Source organism: Neltuma alba, unplaced genomic scaffold (assembly GCF_004799145.2).
Source record: "Neltuma alba isolate B1F8T4 unplaced genomic scaffold, ASM479914v2 tig00011972_pilon, whole genome shotgun sequence".
NCBI lineage: Eukaryota > Viridiplantae > Streptophyta > Magnoliopsida > Fabales > Fabaceae > Neltuma > Neltuma alba.
This window is the reverse complement of record NW_021636547.1, coordinates 405,275-422,839: the sequence shown is the minus strand read 5'-3', so window position 1 is coordinate 422,839 and position 17,565 is coordinate 405,275. Positions and strand designations below refer to the sequence as shown.

Genomic DNA, 17,565 nt, shown 5'->3' with positions numbered 1-17,565 from the left:
CTCCTTAAAGCAGGAAAATACATTTGATCAGTCGCTGGTTAATTTGGACCTCTCAATCTTCAAAAGTAAAAGAGATGAGATCTTGGTCATAATCAGAATACAATGGATAGGCGTGAGCGGTGAATCCCAGAACAAGATCAAGCGCATGCATGCTCAAATGATTTTAATTTTGAAGTTTTGTCCAGTTCTCTCTAAGAGGTGAAACCATCAGAACTAGTACTGTGGAGGTTCCTATCATTCTTTTTTCGGCGGCAGATAGAGGTCGTGATTGGTGAATAGCTCCGTTAATCATTTAATATTTGACCAGTTCTTTTCTAGTAAGATCAGAAAAAAACACTATAATCGAGACAATTGGTGTGACGGAAACAAGTGAATTAGCCATCTCATTTAGGGAGTGTTTGACAACCTTCAAACTATGGTTTCAGAAATATTTTTTCATGAAACGAGACAAATTCTTTCATATATTTACTTTGTAAACCGTAAAAACACTTTTAAAACCATAATTTAGTTTCTATCCAAACACCTCGTTAGCATCCATATATGGCCAACAATATCGTTCGAAACACACTCAAACACCCATACGTACTTATCTTGATGAAATCCCCCCTCAAACTGAAAAAGAAAACCCAATTCTTAAATAAAGTATCAATTAACAATTAACAACCATAAAGTAGTTAGGATAAATATAAAGGATAATGGATAAAGAGTCCCTATTTAAAGATTTTACTGGTTAAAAATATGTTATTAGGAAGCATCGATATTTGAATTTAGAGCATTCTAATCAATAAGATTTTTAAAATAAGAACCTTTTACCATTTTTGATAAATATATAATTATACTAGTTATAACTTTCAAATAATATTTCTCACTTTAAACATTATGCAATGCACAAAAGTTTTTTTTTTTCTGAATAATAATTTTCATTTTGCGTAGTCTCGTGTGGTGAAAGAGACAATTGAATTAACCATGTGTGATTCGGCAAATTCATATGAAGCCAGCCGACAAACAGCAAATATAAGATCACAATATATACACGTGCATCCTTATTCTTAGTCAACATCTCAAAGTCCAAATTGTCCTTCCCCGGTCAAATATCTCTATAACTCCTTAACGAAAACGAATCTTTCATTTCTTTCGGCGTTCCTCGTAACATTTATCAGATAGTGCTCCATTATTTGCTCTGAAATATCATTTTTATTCGTTTTACGCCACTCCTTTAATTCATTCGGATCGGATCAGCTGCAAACTAATTGTAACGAAGCATTTTATCATATCAATTATAATTTGCTCAAAAATTTAATTAAACTCACTCTCACCTCTCGACATACATATATAAATTATTTTTTAAAATAGTAGTATTATTTAATATAACATCATATTATTCACGTGGTTCCATAGAAAGACAGCAAATTGCGGCTCAGATTAAACATATTTCCCCTTCTCCACGTGTCTCTGTTTCCTGTTGAGTCGGCATATTAATTTATTGAGCACATATCAAATACTAGATGACTTTCAATTTAATTTTAAGCGTAAGATTCTAATATATTTATTTTTCATATTTATTCATATTTTTAATATAGTTTTTGTAATAGTTACGTATATTAAATATTTCATCAAATACTAATAGTAGTAAAGACAAAAATTAGTAAAAATATTTTATTAAAAAATATTACCTATTTATTATAAATAATAAACTTAAATAATTTTTTTAATTGGGAAAAAGACAGAAAAATGCACCTTTAATTTCATAAACCCAGAAACGTCCACTGAATTCAGGAAATCCCATTTTGGTACCATGAGACCAAATTGGGATTAATATGTGAAAGGAAAAGACCACATTGCCCTTCATTTTAAATATTATTTTAAAAATATCACAGCCCTACTGGCCGGCCGGTCACCGGACCTCCGGCGGCGGCGGTCACCGGAGCTCCGGCGACCAGCCGACAATTGGTCACCGGAGCTCCGTCGGTCGGAATTTTTTTTTTTGAAAATTTTTACAACTTCAATATAACGGTTAACAACTTTTATAATGCGATTAACAACTTCAGTATAACAATTAACAACAGCTTTTCTGGGAAATTTAACAAACTCCGGCGACCGGAAACAATTATTTTGAAAATTTTTACAACTTCAATATAACCGTTAACAACTTTTGTAATGCCATTCACAACTTCAATATAGCAATTAACAACAGATTTTCTGGGAAATTCAATAAACTCCGGTGACCGGAAACAATTTTTTTGAAAATTTTTACAACTTCAATATAACGGTTAACAACTTTTGTACTGCTATTAACAACTTCAATATAGCAATTAACAACAACAAACTCAGGCGACCGAAAATAATTTTTCTGAAAATTTTGCAACTTCAATATAACAATTAACAACTTTTATAAGCCTATTAACAACTTCAGTATAGTGGTTAACAACAGGTTTTTGAGTTTGTTAAAAGCATTACTGAAGTTATAAAAATGTCACTTTTTGAATTTAAAAACTTGTTGTTAACTGCTATATCAAAGTTGTTAACCGTTATATTGGAGTTGTAAAAATTTTCAAAAAAATGTAATTGTTAATGTTATACTGAAGTTGAAAATTTTTACAACTTCAATATAACGATTAACAACTTTTATAATGATATTAACAACTTCAATATAGCAATTAACAACAAGTTTTCTGGGAAATTCAACAAACTCCGGCGACCGGAAATAATTTTTTTGAAAATTTTTACAACTTCAATATAGCGGTTAACAACTTTTGTAAGCCTATTAACAACTTCAGTATAGCGGTTAACAACAGGTTTTTGAGTTTGTTAAAGGCATTACTGAAGTTATAAAAATGTCACTTTTTGAATTTAAAAACTTGTTGTTAACTGCTATATCAAAGTTGTTAACCGTTATATTGGAGTTGTAAAAATTTTCAAAAAAACGTAATTGTTAACGTTATACTGAAGTTGAAAATTTTTACAACTTCAATATAACAGTTAACAACTTTTATAATGCTATTAACAACTTCAATGTAGCAATTAACAACAAGTTTTCTGGGAAATTCAACAAACTCCGGCGACCGGAAATAATTTTTTTGAAAATTTTTACAACTTCAATATAGCGGTTAACAACTTTTGTAAGCCTATTAACAACTTCAGTATAGCGGTTAACAACAGGTTTTTGAGTTTGTTAAAGGCATTACTGAAGTTATAAAAATGTCACTTTTTGAATTTAAAAACTAGTTGTTAACTGCTATATCAAAGTTGTTAACCGTTATATTGAAGTTGTAAAAATTTTCAAAAAAACGTAATTGTTAACGTTATACTGAAGTTGAAAATTTTTACAACTTCAATATAACAGTTAACAACTTTTATAATGCTATTAACAACTTCAGTATAGCAATTAACAACAAGTTTTCTGGGAAATTTAACAAACTCCGGCGACCGGAAATAATTTTTTTGAAAATTTTTACAACTTCAATATAGCAGTTAACAACTTTTGTAACACTATTAACAACTTCAGTATAGTGGTTAACAACAGATTTTTTTGAAAAATTATATAACTCAAAAACCTGTTGTTAACCGCTATATTGAAGTTGTTAATAGGGTTACAAAAGTTGTTAACCGTTATACTGAAGTTGTAAAAATTTTCAAAAAAATTGTTTTCGGTCGCCGGAGTTTGTTGAATTTCCCAGAAAAGCTGTTGTTAATTGCTATACTGAAGTTGTTGATAGCAGTACAAAAGTTGTTAACCGTTATATTGAAGTTGTAAAAATTTTCAAAAAATTGTTTCCGGTCACCGGAGTTTATTGAATTTTCCAGAAAACCTGTTGTTAATTGCTATATTGAAGTTGTGAATGGCATTACAAAAGTTGTTAACGGTTATATTGAAGTTGTAAAAATTTTCAAAATAATTGTTTCCGGTCGCCGGAGTTTGTTGAATTTCCCAGAAAAGCTGTTGTTAATTGTTATACTGAAGTTGTTAATCGCATTACAAAAGTTGTTAACCGTTATATTGAAGTTGTAAAAATTTTCAAAAAAAAAAATTCCGACCGACGGAGCTCCGGTGACCAATTGTCGGCTGGTCGCCGGAGCTCCGGTGACCGCCGCCGCCGGAGGTCCGGTGACCGGCCGGCCAGTAGGGCTGTGATATTTTAAAAATAATATTTAAAATGAAGGGCAATGTGGTCTTTTCCTTTCACATATTAATCCCAATTTGGTCTCATAGTACCAAAATGGGATTTCCTGAATTCAGCGGACGTTTCTGGGTTTATGAAATTAAAGGTGCATTTTTCTGTCTTTTTCCCTTTTTAATTTATTCAGATTAGTCAACTAGTTCTTATGTTAATGAACGGGGTAGTATATACTCCTCTAGTCCCTAATATAAAACCTAATTATTAAGTTGATTTTAATCATAAATATAAAACCGATTTATCATATTTATTAATTTTTTCTAAATTACCCTTATGAATACTCTCTCAACTATAATTAAATAGAAGAGGAAAAAATATTATTAAAAAAGATGATTGTGGTTTTTTAGGAAAAACATGTCATATTTCTTATAATTAACTAAAATACTTAACTCTTTTAATATAATCAAATTAGTTAAATAGATTTTATATTAAAAACCAGAAGAGTATCATACATGATAGCTGGTAATATTACAATACTGATCGACATGCATAAATTAAGCTTTCTTGTTTTCAAAAGAAAATCACACACACAATCCAAAAGCATTACATTAGTTGGGTACGCTTCAAATTATTTCATCACGTCATCATTTAAAAACGAAGCCCAACATCATTTTCTATGCAAAAATGTATACAAAATATTGTCTTATTTACCTGAGCTATATCCTTTGCTCAGGATGCATATGAAAGAAAAAGATTAATATCCTGGTAGCGTTGCATTCTCAAGTACTGCCTCCGGCTATAAATATAAGAGTTAGTAGTTAGGGATCTTAAATATAAAATCCTAATCTATTATGCCTCTCAAATTTATAATGTGTTTTAAAAAATGTTTTTATTGATTATAAAGTTTTTCTACCCAAGTGTAGTTTCAATATACACGATTGAATGGGGGTAATATAAAGAAATCAACACGTATTTGTTATAAATAATTAATTTATTTTCTTATTCTGTCCAAAATAATTATCTAGCTCTTATATTAAAAACTGAAGATAGTACCATGAGATTTTTATTCTTACGTACTCATTATAATACAAAAGCTAGTTGTAAATCCAATTTAAATATCCCAATCCATTTTTCTTTTATATCCATCTATTTCACCCTAAGTAATCTATATAGTGATTGTGTATGTTAAAAAATTTTATTTAAAAAATAATTCTAGTGCACAAGATTAACAAAAATATTTGAAGAAATATAACACATATTTATTACAGATAATGAATTTAACTAATTTTATTAATATTTACAAATTAGTCATATAATGTTTATATTAAAAACAGAAATTAGTATTAAGGATTGAAATTCACGTCAAGGTGACATAACAAAGTCAAAACCTTAAGCGATGTGAAGTGAACAACACATTGTGTGTGTGTGGGTCTGGGTATCACGTGAAATGCATTCCAAAAAAAAAAAAGAAGTGACATGGTAAATATATGAAATATACGTGATGTTGGTGAGATGGTTGAGAAGGAGAAGGAAACGATCGATCAGTGATCTCGTCGACATAGCAATGCATAGGAATCACGTTGAGAATTTGGGGGGGGGGCAGCGGCTACAGAGACGAGGCTGTGTTCCCATTTCTGGCCTCTCACTTTTGTATTCGTTCGCGTGCAAAGGATCCCGCCACGTAATCGCATCTGGGACCCACGACTCCTTGACTCTTGACTCTGCCGCCACACGAACGGGACCCGGTTTTAATCCACAACGGAGACTCACTTCCTTTCATTTTCACTTTGACTCAGTCCACCTTCTCTTCCCTCTTCCCATATTTTCGCATTCCCACAAAAAACATATAAATAAATAAATAAATAAAAGAGCAACAAGTTGGGTCCAAAATTAACTTCCAATTATGACATAATTGAGTTTTGTGCCTTCGTGTATAGTTAAAACAGTGAAGAAATTATCATCGATTGCTTAAGGTCCAGGATATTAGATTGCTTAGGCTACACTGTAAAATGACACAGGAACGCAATTTTTCTTTAGTGCATGTTCCTGTCACTCCCACTTTTGTATCGATCTTTTTGAGCTTCCACCAAAATCAAATTAAAATTTGAAATTTGACCCCAAACAAATAATGTTATCTCTCTTTTATTTTGTTGGCTTAAATAACGACTCTTTTCATTCCATTTTCGTATAAATGAACAACTGCAATCAAGAATAACTTTCAAAAGCTGTGTAAAATTATGACTTTTAACTAAATTTAATTAATTTCTTAACCTCGTAAAATAATTAATAAAATTTTATTAAAAAGGGTAGGAGGGAGTAATGTCTGAATAAGCCACTTCATTCAAGGTCAAAAAAAGAATAAGCGACTACGTTTGCAATATGATGCATGCTTTCATCAAACATTAAGCTAAATCAACGAGATAACGTCAAGCTTTTTGACAAGGCAGGGATTCAATGAACTTGTCATAATAAATATAAATAGTTTAATGCAAGTATTTTTCTTCTGAAAATATAATGGCTGATGAAAACAGAGTAAGAATTTAATAACTAAAATAACAATTTTATATTGATAATAATTCTCCAGCTAGAGGAAGAGATCATCTGACCCGTTAGCTATGAAATTTTTATTCATTAAATATGTTTAAGATCAGAAAACAACTTGATGATCTGAAAAAAAAAATGACTAGAATAACACGATGGTCGCAAACTTTTTGTATTTCGGCCCAGTTAGGCCCATTTGTGCTAAAAGAGCCCAATACACAGTTTTTAAATAGCCGAAAGCCCATGCTTTTTCAGACTGGCCCAACAAAATATTCATGGCTGAGCGAATTAACCGTCCGTCACTTGCCTTGGGGAAAAGAATTTTGAATAACCAACAAAGTTTGGGTTTAATAGAAAGAAGTCAAGAACTGGTCTCTTATAACATAACGAACCAAGACTCTAATTCCTGCTAGAAGAGATGCCTACACTTAGTACTCGATATTGTCTCGAATAGGATTGTCTCTAATAGGAGAATACCGATACTTTAGCAAAAAAAAAAAAGAATAAAATATAAATAGTATATGAATTAATAGGGTTGAATTTAGCAAAAAAGGCCGGTCTCTTACAATGTGCTGAACCAAAACTTAAATCTCCGGTGAGAGAAGCGCTTATGTTTAGTGTGCAATAGTATCTCAAACAGGATTGATTCCAATAAAAAGATATCTATACCTCAGTATAAAAAAAAAAAAGTATATGAAGCAAAGCTTAAGTGAGAAATTTTTATATCAAAATACTCATACGGATTACAAAATACAAGAAGATGCCTCTTTGAACACTAAGCACCAATATTATTTTTGAGATATTTCCTCATATCTCACGTTAAGTTTATATAGTATTCTCATAATTAAACCAGGATATCCAACTTTTTTTTAATTAAAATCACATTTAACTTCACCATCTCGTCCTACATTTTTAATGATGATAAATGACACAATTTATTCAAGGCTCTATGCAAATTATAGAGCCTATATGTTATACTAGTGGTAGTGGGTAATAATATACAAACGGCACCAATCTTTTTTTTTATTTTTTGAAAAAAAAGTTTCTATCAAGTTTGTTATTGGCCGGTTCACCCATAATTAACAGCATTGTTCAATATCTGCGGGGGAGTATGTGGGGAAAGCTAAAAGGCAAGACTTAAATTGATCCAATGTTTCCTCATTCCAAAGCTAATCACCACCAAACATTGCATTTTTCCTTCTTCTAGTCCACTCACCTTAATCTAATGTCCCTTTGTCGCTTTGTCCTCCTCTTTTTTGTTATTATTATTTTAAAAACGGACCCACTAGATCATGACCTTTTTTTTTTTTCCCAATTTTTTTCTTAAAAGAACGCATTGATATCGTCGTCCTAATACAATAACTCCTCTTTTTGCATGCAAATCTCTCTCTCTCTCTTCCTCCGTTTTTTCTTTTTGGGTTTTAAAATGGCGACCCACATGACTGTCCTGGCTTCTCATTTTTGTTTTGAAGACTTTTTAGCCATTCTAGTAGTTTTAAGGAATAAGAAATGCAATCCACCCTTGCCTGAAAGGTACACAACAGTTGTGTTTATAATGAGATAGGAATAATAAATAAAAGAATAAATAAAAGGAAGGACCAAAATTGAAGGTCAAAGCAGTCAGAGTACGAGACAGAAGGGAGGGAGAGTGGTTATTCAAGGCAGTGGGGATAAGATCATTAGGTTTGGCTAGGAGCCTCTTTTGATTGTCATACTCATAATGTCATGAGCGTAATTAATCCTAATCACACTCATAATCACTAATTAAATCAAAGTCACTTTCACGAAGATAAGCCGTGGGCTTCATTTTGCTTCATCCCCTCTCCTCACTTCCCCTTTATTCCATTTCACATTTAGGTGTGTTAGGTCGACAGCTCATAACCTCCTTTCCCATAACTCCCACTCCCCACCCCCTCCGAAATAAAAAAACAAAACTCCTAATATGTATCACACTCTATTTTTTTTCACTAGAAAAATATTAATTTTTATTCAGTACTCCAAAATATTTTTTCATCTGTGTCTGCCTAATACCCTAAAATATTTTATACTATGATTTTACTTTTAAAGTTTTAAAACGTTAAGCATCTTTGAAAAATATTTTAAGATGTTGGATAAATCGCAAAATATTTTAAGATGCTGAACGTATATGAAAAAAATATTTTAAAGCAGTGAATGAACCTTTAAAAAAAATAAAATTAATTAATTTTGTGATGTGAGTATTTTAAAATTATAAAAATATGTAACTGATCCTAATCTCACAGTCATGATCATGCCCTACACAAAAGACTTGGTCTTGCTTCAATAATATTATATGCCAATTAAGACTAAGTCATCAATATAAACCAAACAAGGAGTACACAACTAGGGGATGAAATAAGTATCAACATGATATAGAATGAATTAAAATAGGAGTTATTGGCACATGGGACAGAGAGAGGAGTGGATGTCGAAATAAATGAGGAGGGAGAAAGATCAAAATCAACACTTTTTGACATTATGTTGCCATTACAACCAAAAAGGCCTTAGTTCTCTCGATGAATATAAACACAGGTCACCTTCCACTACATTTGCATTCCCCGGTTCACAAAAATATTTACCTCAACATCATTAAATCACAATTTGATAGTTAATATCTTTTAATTGAAGCTTAATTCAGGGATTAAATCCCACCTTCCATCCATATTTTACACAGAAAAAATTAAAAAGCGGACCATTTGCACCATAGTGAATTAATTTATTTATTGGACACCCCACAGGGAAGAGAAAAGCCATCAAGTGGTCCATCATATTTCTAAGCTCCTTCACTATAGAACCAACGTGTCCAGCTTTTGTGTGGGCCCTGCGCCTATTATCCCAGCCGGGATAGAATTCCGAAATTCCCAAATACTTTGGTCAGAATAATTGCCAAGTGTCGCAGCACAGGAAGGTCACTTTGGGAACACAAAAATCTCCTCTTATGGCGCTGCCATCATGCAAATTCTTACCTTCTTTTATTTTTATTTTATTTTTTATTGTGGAGCAGCGACTTGTCATTTTGTATTCTGTGGAGAGTATTAACTGTATTACCAGATTTATTTATTTCTCTTTCTTTCGTACGGTTCAATGTTAATTGATGCTGCATTTCAAAGCTCAAGGCTCAAGCCTACTGTGTTGCTTTCTTCCTTCTTTCCATTTGATTCTTTTCTCTCTAGTTGGTTCTTGGAATCTCATTCAAAAGTGTTGGATTCCTTCTCACTGGCACTCCTACGCTTCAGGTTCTGAGCTTCAATCCCATGTGGCCAACCTCGCAGAACACTTTAACTGCTTCAACTTTTTTTTATCTCTTGGATTAACTGGTACTTCCTGGCCCGGAGTCTCTTAATCGTGTTTTGGCAAAAAAAAAAAAAAGCTCTTTTTGCAGGTCAACTTCTTTTTAAAATTGTTTCGATCTGTAAGTCTGTTCTGTTCCTTGATGAGTGTACTTTGTATTGGGTATTTGAATTGGTATGCGGATGCTTGCGTGGGCTGGTTCTCTTTTCGTATTTCCCTGTTTGGTTGCCGAGAAAAAGAGCTGGGTACTATGAAAGCAGAGGAAAGAGAAATGTTTGCTGCATTTGCCCAAATGGCTGTTTTGTTCTCAGTAGGAATTCATCCACGGTTGGAACCAATTTCCATCAATCTGATCTTCGTTCTCTGCTCCTATGTTTCTCTTTTTCTGTTTTCTAACTGGAAAATCTTTGTCGAGTAGATAACAGATCAGGCGTCGAGAAATCCTCATTAACTTCAGCTAGGTAGCATATCAAACTGCTTTCCTTTTCGTTCTGCCCATTCTGATAAATTCCTGTCTCGAGATCTTTGCAGAGAAATCCTTTGTTCTCTTGTATATATGTGATTTCAATGGGATTGACTTTTGAATAGGCATGGAATAGTCACGCTGAATCATTCGTATCTGATTTGTTTAGTGTTCAACATAGGAACACATATTTGCAGTCAAAATTTTCAACCCGAGACTTTTATAGTATGAATGCCGTATAGTTCTTCTGAGCACATTTTCTCATGTTGAGGCATATAAGCTCTTTGAATGGCTCATGAAAAGCGGACCCCAAACCAAAGCAATCGTCTACAGTTGACCGCTTAATATTCAATTCAATAAACCAAGCACCACGGAAAGCTAAATATTTCGCACCTTGTGCTATGTCTGATAAATGATATGCCTTTTGGCAGGTGTGTGAATGGATGGGATTATCAATAAGGAATAAGCAGTCAAATCAAAAGCAAAACGCGAGAAAGAGGAGATGAGGGAGGAATCAACCGGACTGATCATTGGGATTTCTATTGGCGTAGTTATTGGTGTCGTTTTGGCTATTTCTGCACTTTTCTGTGTCAGATACCATAGGAAGCGATCGCAGATTGGGAGTAGCAGTTCACGGAGGGCGGCTACGATACCCATCCGTACAAATGGAGCTGATTCTTGTACCGTTCTATCGGACTCAACCTTAGGCCCAGAATCTCCTGTTAAGTCGGGACGAAATGGCATGTCCTTCTGGTTTGATGGCTTCAAGAGAAACAACGTCGTTTCAGCTTCTGGAATACCAGAGTATCCTTACAAGTATGTGTTTCTTACAAGGTTTTTGCATCATGTTCCTCGTATTTCTCATACCAAGAAGAATTAATCCCGCACCTGTCTTGTCTAGAGCATGAAATAGTTGATCCGGCACTTCTGGGATTTTGATGTTTCTCGTTAATTGTTTCCTCATTTTCACTTCAGGGATTTGCAGAAGGCGACCTGTAATTTTACAACACTTATAGGACAAGGTGCATTTGGTCCCGTTTATAAAGCTCACATGTCCACTGGCGAGACCGTTGCAGTTAAAGTTCTTGCAACTAATTCTAAGCAAGGAGAAAGAGAATTCCATACAGAGGTGGGGTTAATTACCATTAACTTCTATTTACTTCGCAGGTCGCCCTCCACCAAAAAAGCAGCCTTTTGTGAGGTTCTCACATGGCCTACTTTTCTGTATGTTGTTGAATGAATGATCGTCAGGTTATGTTGTTGGGAAGGCTGCATCATAGGAACCTTGTTAATTTGGTTGGATATTGCGCAGAGAAGGGACAACATATGCTTGTATATGTCTATATGAGCAAAGGCAGCTTGGCTTCCCACCTGTACAGTACGTTATCCTCCTAACCCATTTTGTGCTTCATATTTTATCAGTTCAAGAAAGTGAAAAAAGGAAAAGAAGGAAGCTTCAATGCACTATTCTTGAATCTATATCCAGGTAAGGAGAACGGAGCAATGAGCTGGGATTTGAGAGTTCACATTGCTCTAGATATAGCGAGAGGCTTGGAGTATCTTCATGATGGGGTAGGTCCATTATTCCCCACTGATTGAGCTGCATTAATCCGTGCATTTTGTTATATAACTCTTCATAATTCCATGTGATGTGACTTCAGGCAGTTCCTCCGGTAATCCACCGAGATATCAAGTCCTCAAACATTTTGCTAGACCAGTCCATGAGAGCCAGGGTAAGTCTGCTTGTAAACTACTACGTGCGTTTCTCTTATGTGAAATTCTGTGCTTCTAATTCTGACGAATGAATGGAGCAGGTTGCTGATTTTGGACTCTCAAGAGAAGAGAAGGTGGACAAGCACGCAGCCATCCGGGGCACTTTTGGGTATCTAGACCCAGAGTACATATCCTCAGGAACATTCACCAAGAAAAGTGACGTGTACAGTTATGGAGTTTTGCTTTTTGAACTCATAGCAGCCAGAAATCCTCAACAAGGTCTTATGGAATTAGTTGAGCTAGTAAGATCACTCACCCTCTCTCTCTCTCTCTCTCTATATATATATATATAAATCTTTATTTCTGAGGGTAATGGAGGGTGTTAATGGATGAGGACAGGCTTCAATGAACAGTGAGGGGAAAATGGGGTGGGAGGAGATAGTGGACTCTGCATTAGAAGGGGAATATGATGCAGAGGAGCTGAATGAAGTAGCGGGGCTCGCATACAAATGCATAAACCGGGCACCAAGGAAGCGACCTTCCATGAGAGACGTGGTTCAAGTACTCACGAGGATCCTTAAAACCAGAAAATCTAAAAACCGTCGCAGGGCAGATGAAGTGTGCATTGATGTGGATCAGGCTGAAGCAAGGATTCATCGCAGAGAAGAATCTATGGACAGTGCAGCTGACACCTATGAAGTGTAGAATAACATTGCTCTTAACTTCTTCTCAGTTTTGGGTTTTTCTGTTATATATATAATGTCCTAGGTGAGTCTGATTTTGGTTTTCCATGAGAGTCTTGATAATGCCTGGCATTATCATCTGCAATTTCCTGTTTGTAACATGTTTTTTTTGTGAATTTTGTTTCTTTTATCTCCTTTTCAGTTGTTCCTACATCCTGGAATTTGTATATTACTTCATGAGTGCAAGTGAAAAGGTAGGGAGGGGGGTGGATGGAAGAAAGGTTCCGGGCCCACCAGATGGCCATACCTCATATTCTGATTTCCCTTTCCATGGTTGCTTCTGCATCAATCCAGAGTGGTGGAGTTGATTGTGCAAATTCCTTTTAGGCTTTGTAAAATTACTTAACACCTAAAATGTTTTTTTTTAATTTAGAAATATCTACTGCCTTCCGTAATGTTTCTTCTCTATTAAAACAAAACCTTTAAAATTTCCTTCTAAAAGAAACCTTTTTGCATTATATATAAATATCGATTAAGAAAATTGTTTATTTGTTTTTGTTAAATTTTAAAATGACAAAGCGTATCACTTTCCTTACACAAATTTAAATTAATAAGCAAGCAGACATCACGAAAACATAATCACAACAGGATTGGGGGGCTAAAAATCCTTTTAATCAAGGACGGAACTTTTATGGCTTGACCTTGAGAGTTGAGAAGGAGCGCATTTTGTTAAAAGATCATAAATATGATCAATAAAAATGTTTTATAATATAGTAGTAATTAACTTTAAAAGCATCAAGTTATACTCCTCCGGTTCTTAATATAGAACATAATTATTGAGTTAATTTTTGTCTAAATATAAAAAATTTTTTATATTATCAATTTTTTCTTAATTACCTCATGGATACTCTTTCAACCATCTTCAAATAGAAGAGGGAGGAAAGGATATTAAGAAAGATGATAATAGTATTTTAAAAAAAACATGTCATATTTTTTATAATTAACTAATTTATCTAAAATTTTTAATTTAATAAAATTAATTAAATAGGCTTTATATTAAGAAATAGATGAGTATTAACTTATCTTTTGATGGAAAAATAAAAACAAATAACCAAAGCGAAAAAAAGGTCGGGGATGGGGATTGGATTGGGCCAATTTGGCCCACATGCGGCCTGCAATTGTTGCAAGAGCAGGCCCTCCTCGGCAACGCCGTCGTATCGAGTTTTCTCTTGCAGATCTCCCTTGCGGATTACGAGATTATCCATTATCATCGGAAGCAGAAAGAAAGAAGTAAAGAACAGCTTCAAGCCACAGTCGCAGTAGCTGGGGAAGCAGGCAAAAATGGCTGCCATGGCTGCTCTTCAGAGCTCCTTCACCTCTCTCTCCCTTTCCTCCAACAGTTTCATGGGGCAACGCCTCTCCCCCATCACTCTCTGCCCGTTCCGGTACGTTACAATACTCTATTCCCAGCCATCTCCCTTTAGTGGAACTCAATCACTTTTTTCCTTTAACTTTCACTCTCGTCAACTATAGCGCTGTTTTCTAGTTATCTTTTGATGGTCTTTCACATTAGGGAGCAGCTATGCTTGTGGTAATTGGTTGTTGCTGCCGATTTCTTTCGGGACTCCCCTTGGGAAATTGTCGATGGCGTGAACTGTGTCTTTCACGAATTATAATATACCTTGTGTTTCTTGTATGATTAGGGGGTGCGATGTTTACATTGTATGCTCTCGTACTCGGTTATCTGAAGATTGGTGAAGCTATCTTTGTTTGTAGTACAACTAGTATTCAAGTTTCAATATTTATGTGTTGGAATACATTGTTATTTTGGTCAAATTAGTATCTCCATTTAAAGGAAAAATTGATGTGTTTGACGTGAATTTGTTATATTAGGGCTCTATATTCCCATTTGTTTCTGGGTCCTGGACTGCAATTAACAATCCTGATATAGAGGTTAAGATGAGATAAATGGTTTTGTTCAGAAAGGATAGAGGATTTTTCATTTCTCGAGGGAAAAGTAAAGCCTTGTACTTTTCCAATTTGGTTTCGGATATCCGTGCATTTGAAATGTAGGAACTGCCAGGAAATGCTTGCTTGTATAGGCCCCGGAAAATTTGGACTTGCAGGAACTATTGACTACTAATTCATGGTTTTCTTCTGCTACTTTTGATTTCTTATCTCTTTAAGAGAAGAGATGACAGCATGCGAAAGTTGTATGTTTGCAAGTACTGGAAATTGTCAAATACCAATCTGATTACTCAGTAGTTTTAAATTTCATTGTGGCATTCAAAATCATCCCTGAAAAATCTATGTCATTAAAGATCGTAACTAACGTTGCATTCACGCGTAATGCATATCCATGTTCGGAAGACTAATTTGACATCATTTGTATTTTCATGCAGGGCAAGTCAACGGAGAAGCCATGCCTCATTGTGATGCGGGTTAGTTTCAGATTCTCTTCTGTTGGAAAACAAAGTGGAAAGAAATATTAAGGAAAGTGAAATAGAATGAACATTATTTATGAGATGAGATCTGACAATGGGCTGCTGCAGTTATTAGCTGTTTGTTATTTCTTGGAGGCACTAAAATTATTCCAATACGATAACAAAATATTTTCTAATATCCTCATATGGTGTGTAATATTCCCTGTTTCTCTGCTGACAGCTTAAGCGATGGGAGCGAAAGGAATGTAAACCAAATAGCCTTCCTATATTGCATAAAATGCATGTTAAAGTTGGGGATACAGTGAAAGTAATATCTGGACGTGAAAAGGGTAAAATTGGAGAGATTACTAAGATCTTCAAGCATAACAGCACCGTCATAGTGAAAGACACAAATTTGAAGACAAAGCATATGAAGAGCAGAGAAGAGGGTGAACCAGGGCAAATCATCAAGGTAGTTTCCATCATCCTTGCCTGAAATGATGAAATTAGTGTTCGTTCCCTCTTTACCTTTGTATATTCTGGAAAGATTGGATGCGCATTTATAGGGCAAATTCAATGCATGGACGATCTTCATTTGCTTAATTTGTTCCCAAGTGTACGTAATAATTATCACCTGAGACTTTGCGGACGTTTAAATCCTCTGATCTGTCGTTTAACTGGGCTGTCCCAAAGCTTGGCTTAATAAACAAAGAACCTGCATGAATTTGAATTGAATATATATTATCTTTATGCTAATTCTGGCAAGTATTTTATACTTTTTCCCAGATCGAAGGTCCCATCCACAGCTCAAATGTGATGCTATACTCTAAAGAACAGAACGTGCCGAGTCGCGTGGGCCACAAGATTCTTGAAAATGGACAGAGAGTCCGTTACCTAATAAAAACTGGAGAGATAATTGATAGTGCAGAGAATTGGAAGAAATTGAAGGAGGCGAAACAGAAAAATGAAGAAGCTGCTGCTTCTTAATTGAGTGGTTGAGTTCATGCCTTCGCCAGTAATGTAACTCTGGATGTACTTACACTGTTTGGTATTTAGTGTATATTTTTGTTCTAAATGTTCATTTCCATATACAAGCAACCTGAGTGGAGATTAATTTGTTTATATCAGTTGACTTTTTTTTTTTAATTGACCTCCTTATGAGAAATTGTTGATGCCTGTACCTCTGAAAAAGATCTTATGATTCATTATTCATTACTACGGTCAATTGTAAAAGATCTTATGATTGGTTTCCTCTGCTTCTATTATGCACTCTCCACCAAGTTTCTGCAATCCATACTAAACAGTAATTTTGCTCAAATATGCAGACGTAATGATTAGCCTTGTTAAAAGCGTATGTATTTCTCTAACAAACTTGAAATATGTTCTATTCAGGGGCTGTTTGGATGAATGTTTAAAGTGCTTTTATGTAAAACTTATTTTACATGCTTACTTTGTATATTGTAATATTGTTTTCACCGAAAATTTTTTACATAGAAGTCCATGATTACACTATAAAAAATCTCAGCAAAGCCGCTTCTAACAGTCCACGGAAAAAAGCCGAAAGGTTGTTTTAGTTACAGGCGTGGCTTTGAAGATCATTTATTGATTCGAACATGTTTGAAATAGTTTATAAGTAATTTTTCAATCATAACTTATAAAATACGAGGTTAATATGTGAGGTGTTTTGTCTTGACTTATATAAAACATACTTATAAGTGATTTTAATGCCATCTCAAACAAAGCTTTTACAATTAATATGGCTGTGTATGTGTTTAACTTTAAGCTATTTACATCCTGATCCTCCAAGGCATATCGACGAATGCTAGCGTAAAATTCTAAAAGAATCTAACTTTTGTGTGATTTTCCACGTCCAAAAGTGAAAGTCCCTTCCTTCGTATTAACAATATAATTCCTCCTTTTGCGTTTGGTTCGTGTGTGTGTGAGAGGAAGAGATCCTGCGTAGTTGCATGAATTCGATTATGCCATCATCAATCATAACTCTCATCTGAATCGCATTAGGGTGAATTCTGTTGATTGATGCTTCAATTATTTTCAGAGTCAATTATTTAATTATTTTATTATCAGTTTGAATGAGTCAAAACCAATCCATGTAATTCCGATATCCCCACTCTCCCACTCTCTTTTATTTATTATTTATATTCAGTTTATTTTCAAAGATTTATTCGTGCTCTTCAAGTAAGTGTACGCTATATATTTGCTGCATATTCATCAATAAAGAACGGAATTCATCTGCCTTTCTATCATTATTATATTCACTAACAAAAGTGGTATCCGAGCCTGGTGCGTTCCCTTCCACT

At 34.4% G+C, this 17,565-nt stretch overlaps 2 protein-coding genes across 5 annotated transcripts; both read left to right on the top strand.

Moving 5' to 3' along the window:
- The first annotated feature begins 9,759 nt into the window (after positions 1-9,759).
- Positions 9,760-13,173, top strand: LOC114720333 (calcium/calmodulin-regulated receptor-like kinase 1). 4 transcript variants are annotated; one of them, XR_003737967.1, is made up of 10 exons: positions 10,022-10,292; positions 10,384-10,426; positions 10,860-11,244; positions 11,404-11,557; positions 11,680-11,806; positions 11,915-12,000; positions 12,090-12,161; positions 12,243-12,443; positions 12,541-12,909; positions 13,027-13,173. XR_003737967.1 is itself a non-coding variant. In XM_028905977.1 (9 exons), the coding sequence occupies exons 3-9, from the start codon at positions 10,931-10,933 to the stop codon at positions 12,844-12,846; spliced, it is 1,260 nt and encodes a 419-aa protein (XP_028761810.1). In that variant the 5' UTR covers positions 10,022-10,292; positions 10,384-10,426; positions 10,860-10,930; the 3' UTR covers positions 12,847-12,988. The 4 variants fall into 4 exon arrangements, 3 of the variants coding, with proteins under 3 accessions (XP_028761811.1, XP_028761810.1, XP_028761812.1); XM_028905977.1 differs by lacking the exon at positions 13,027-13,173 and having other exon boundaries at positions 12,541-12,988; XM_028905978.1 differs by lacking the exons at positions 10,022-10,292; positions 10,384-10,426; positions 13,027-13,173 and adding an exon at positions 9,760-9,991 and having other exon boundaries at positions 12,541-12,988.
- Positions 13,174-14,120: 947 nt separating this feature from the next.
- Positions 14,121-16,537, top strand: LOC114720334 (50S ribosomal protein L24, chloroplastic-like). Its single transcript, XM_028905980.1, has 4 exons — positions 14,121-14,273; positions 15,227-15,265; positions 15,489-15,719; positions 16,034-16,537. Exons 1-4 carry the CDS (start codon positions 14,166-14,168, stop codon positions 16,232-16,234), a joined length of 579 nt encoding a protein of 192 aa, XP_028761813.1. The 5' UTR covers positions 14,121-14,165; the 3' UTR covers positions 16,235-16,537.
- The last annotated feature ends 1,028 nt before the right edge of the window (positions 16,538-17,565 follow it).

Coding starts and splice junctions, on each gene's coding strand:
- LOC114720333 (XM_028905978.1), top strand. CDS start 10,931: ATGAGGGAGGAATCAACCGGACTGATCATTGGGATTTCTATTGGCGTA. Junction 11,245..11,403: donor ATACCAGAGTATCCTTACAA/GTATGTGTTTCT, acceptor TTTTCACTTCAG/GGATTTGCAGAAGGCGACCT. Junction 12,162..12,242: donor ACCAGTCCATGAGAGCCAGG/GTAAGTCTGCTT, acceptor TGAATGGAGCAG/GTTGCTGATTTTGGACTCTC.
- LOC114720334 (XM_028905980.1), top strand. CDS start 14,166: ATGGCTGCCATGGCTGCTCTTCAGAGCTCCTTCACCTCTCTCTCCCTT. Junction 14,274..15,226: donor CTCTCTGCCCGTTCCGGTAC/GTTACAATACTC, acceptor ATTTTCATGCAG/GGCAAGTCAACGGAGAAGCC. Junction 15,266..15,488: donor CATGCCTCATTGTGATGCGG/GTTAGTTTCAGA, acceptor CTCTGCTGACAG/CTTAAGCGATGGGAGCGAAA.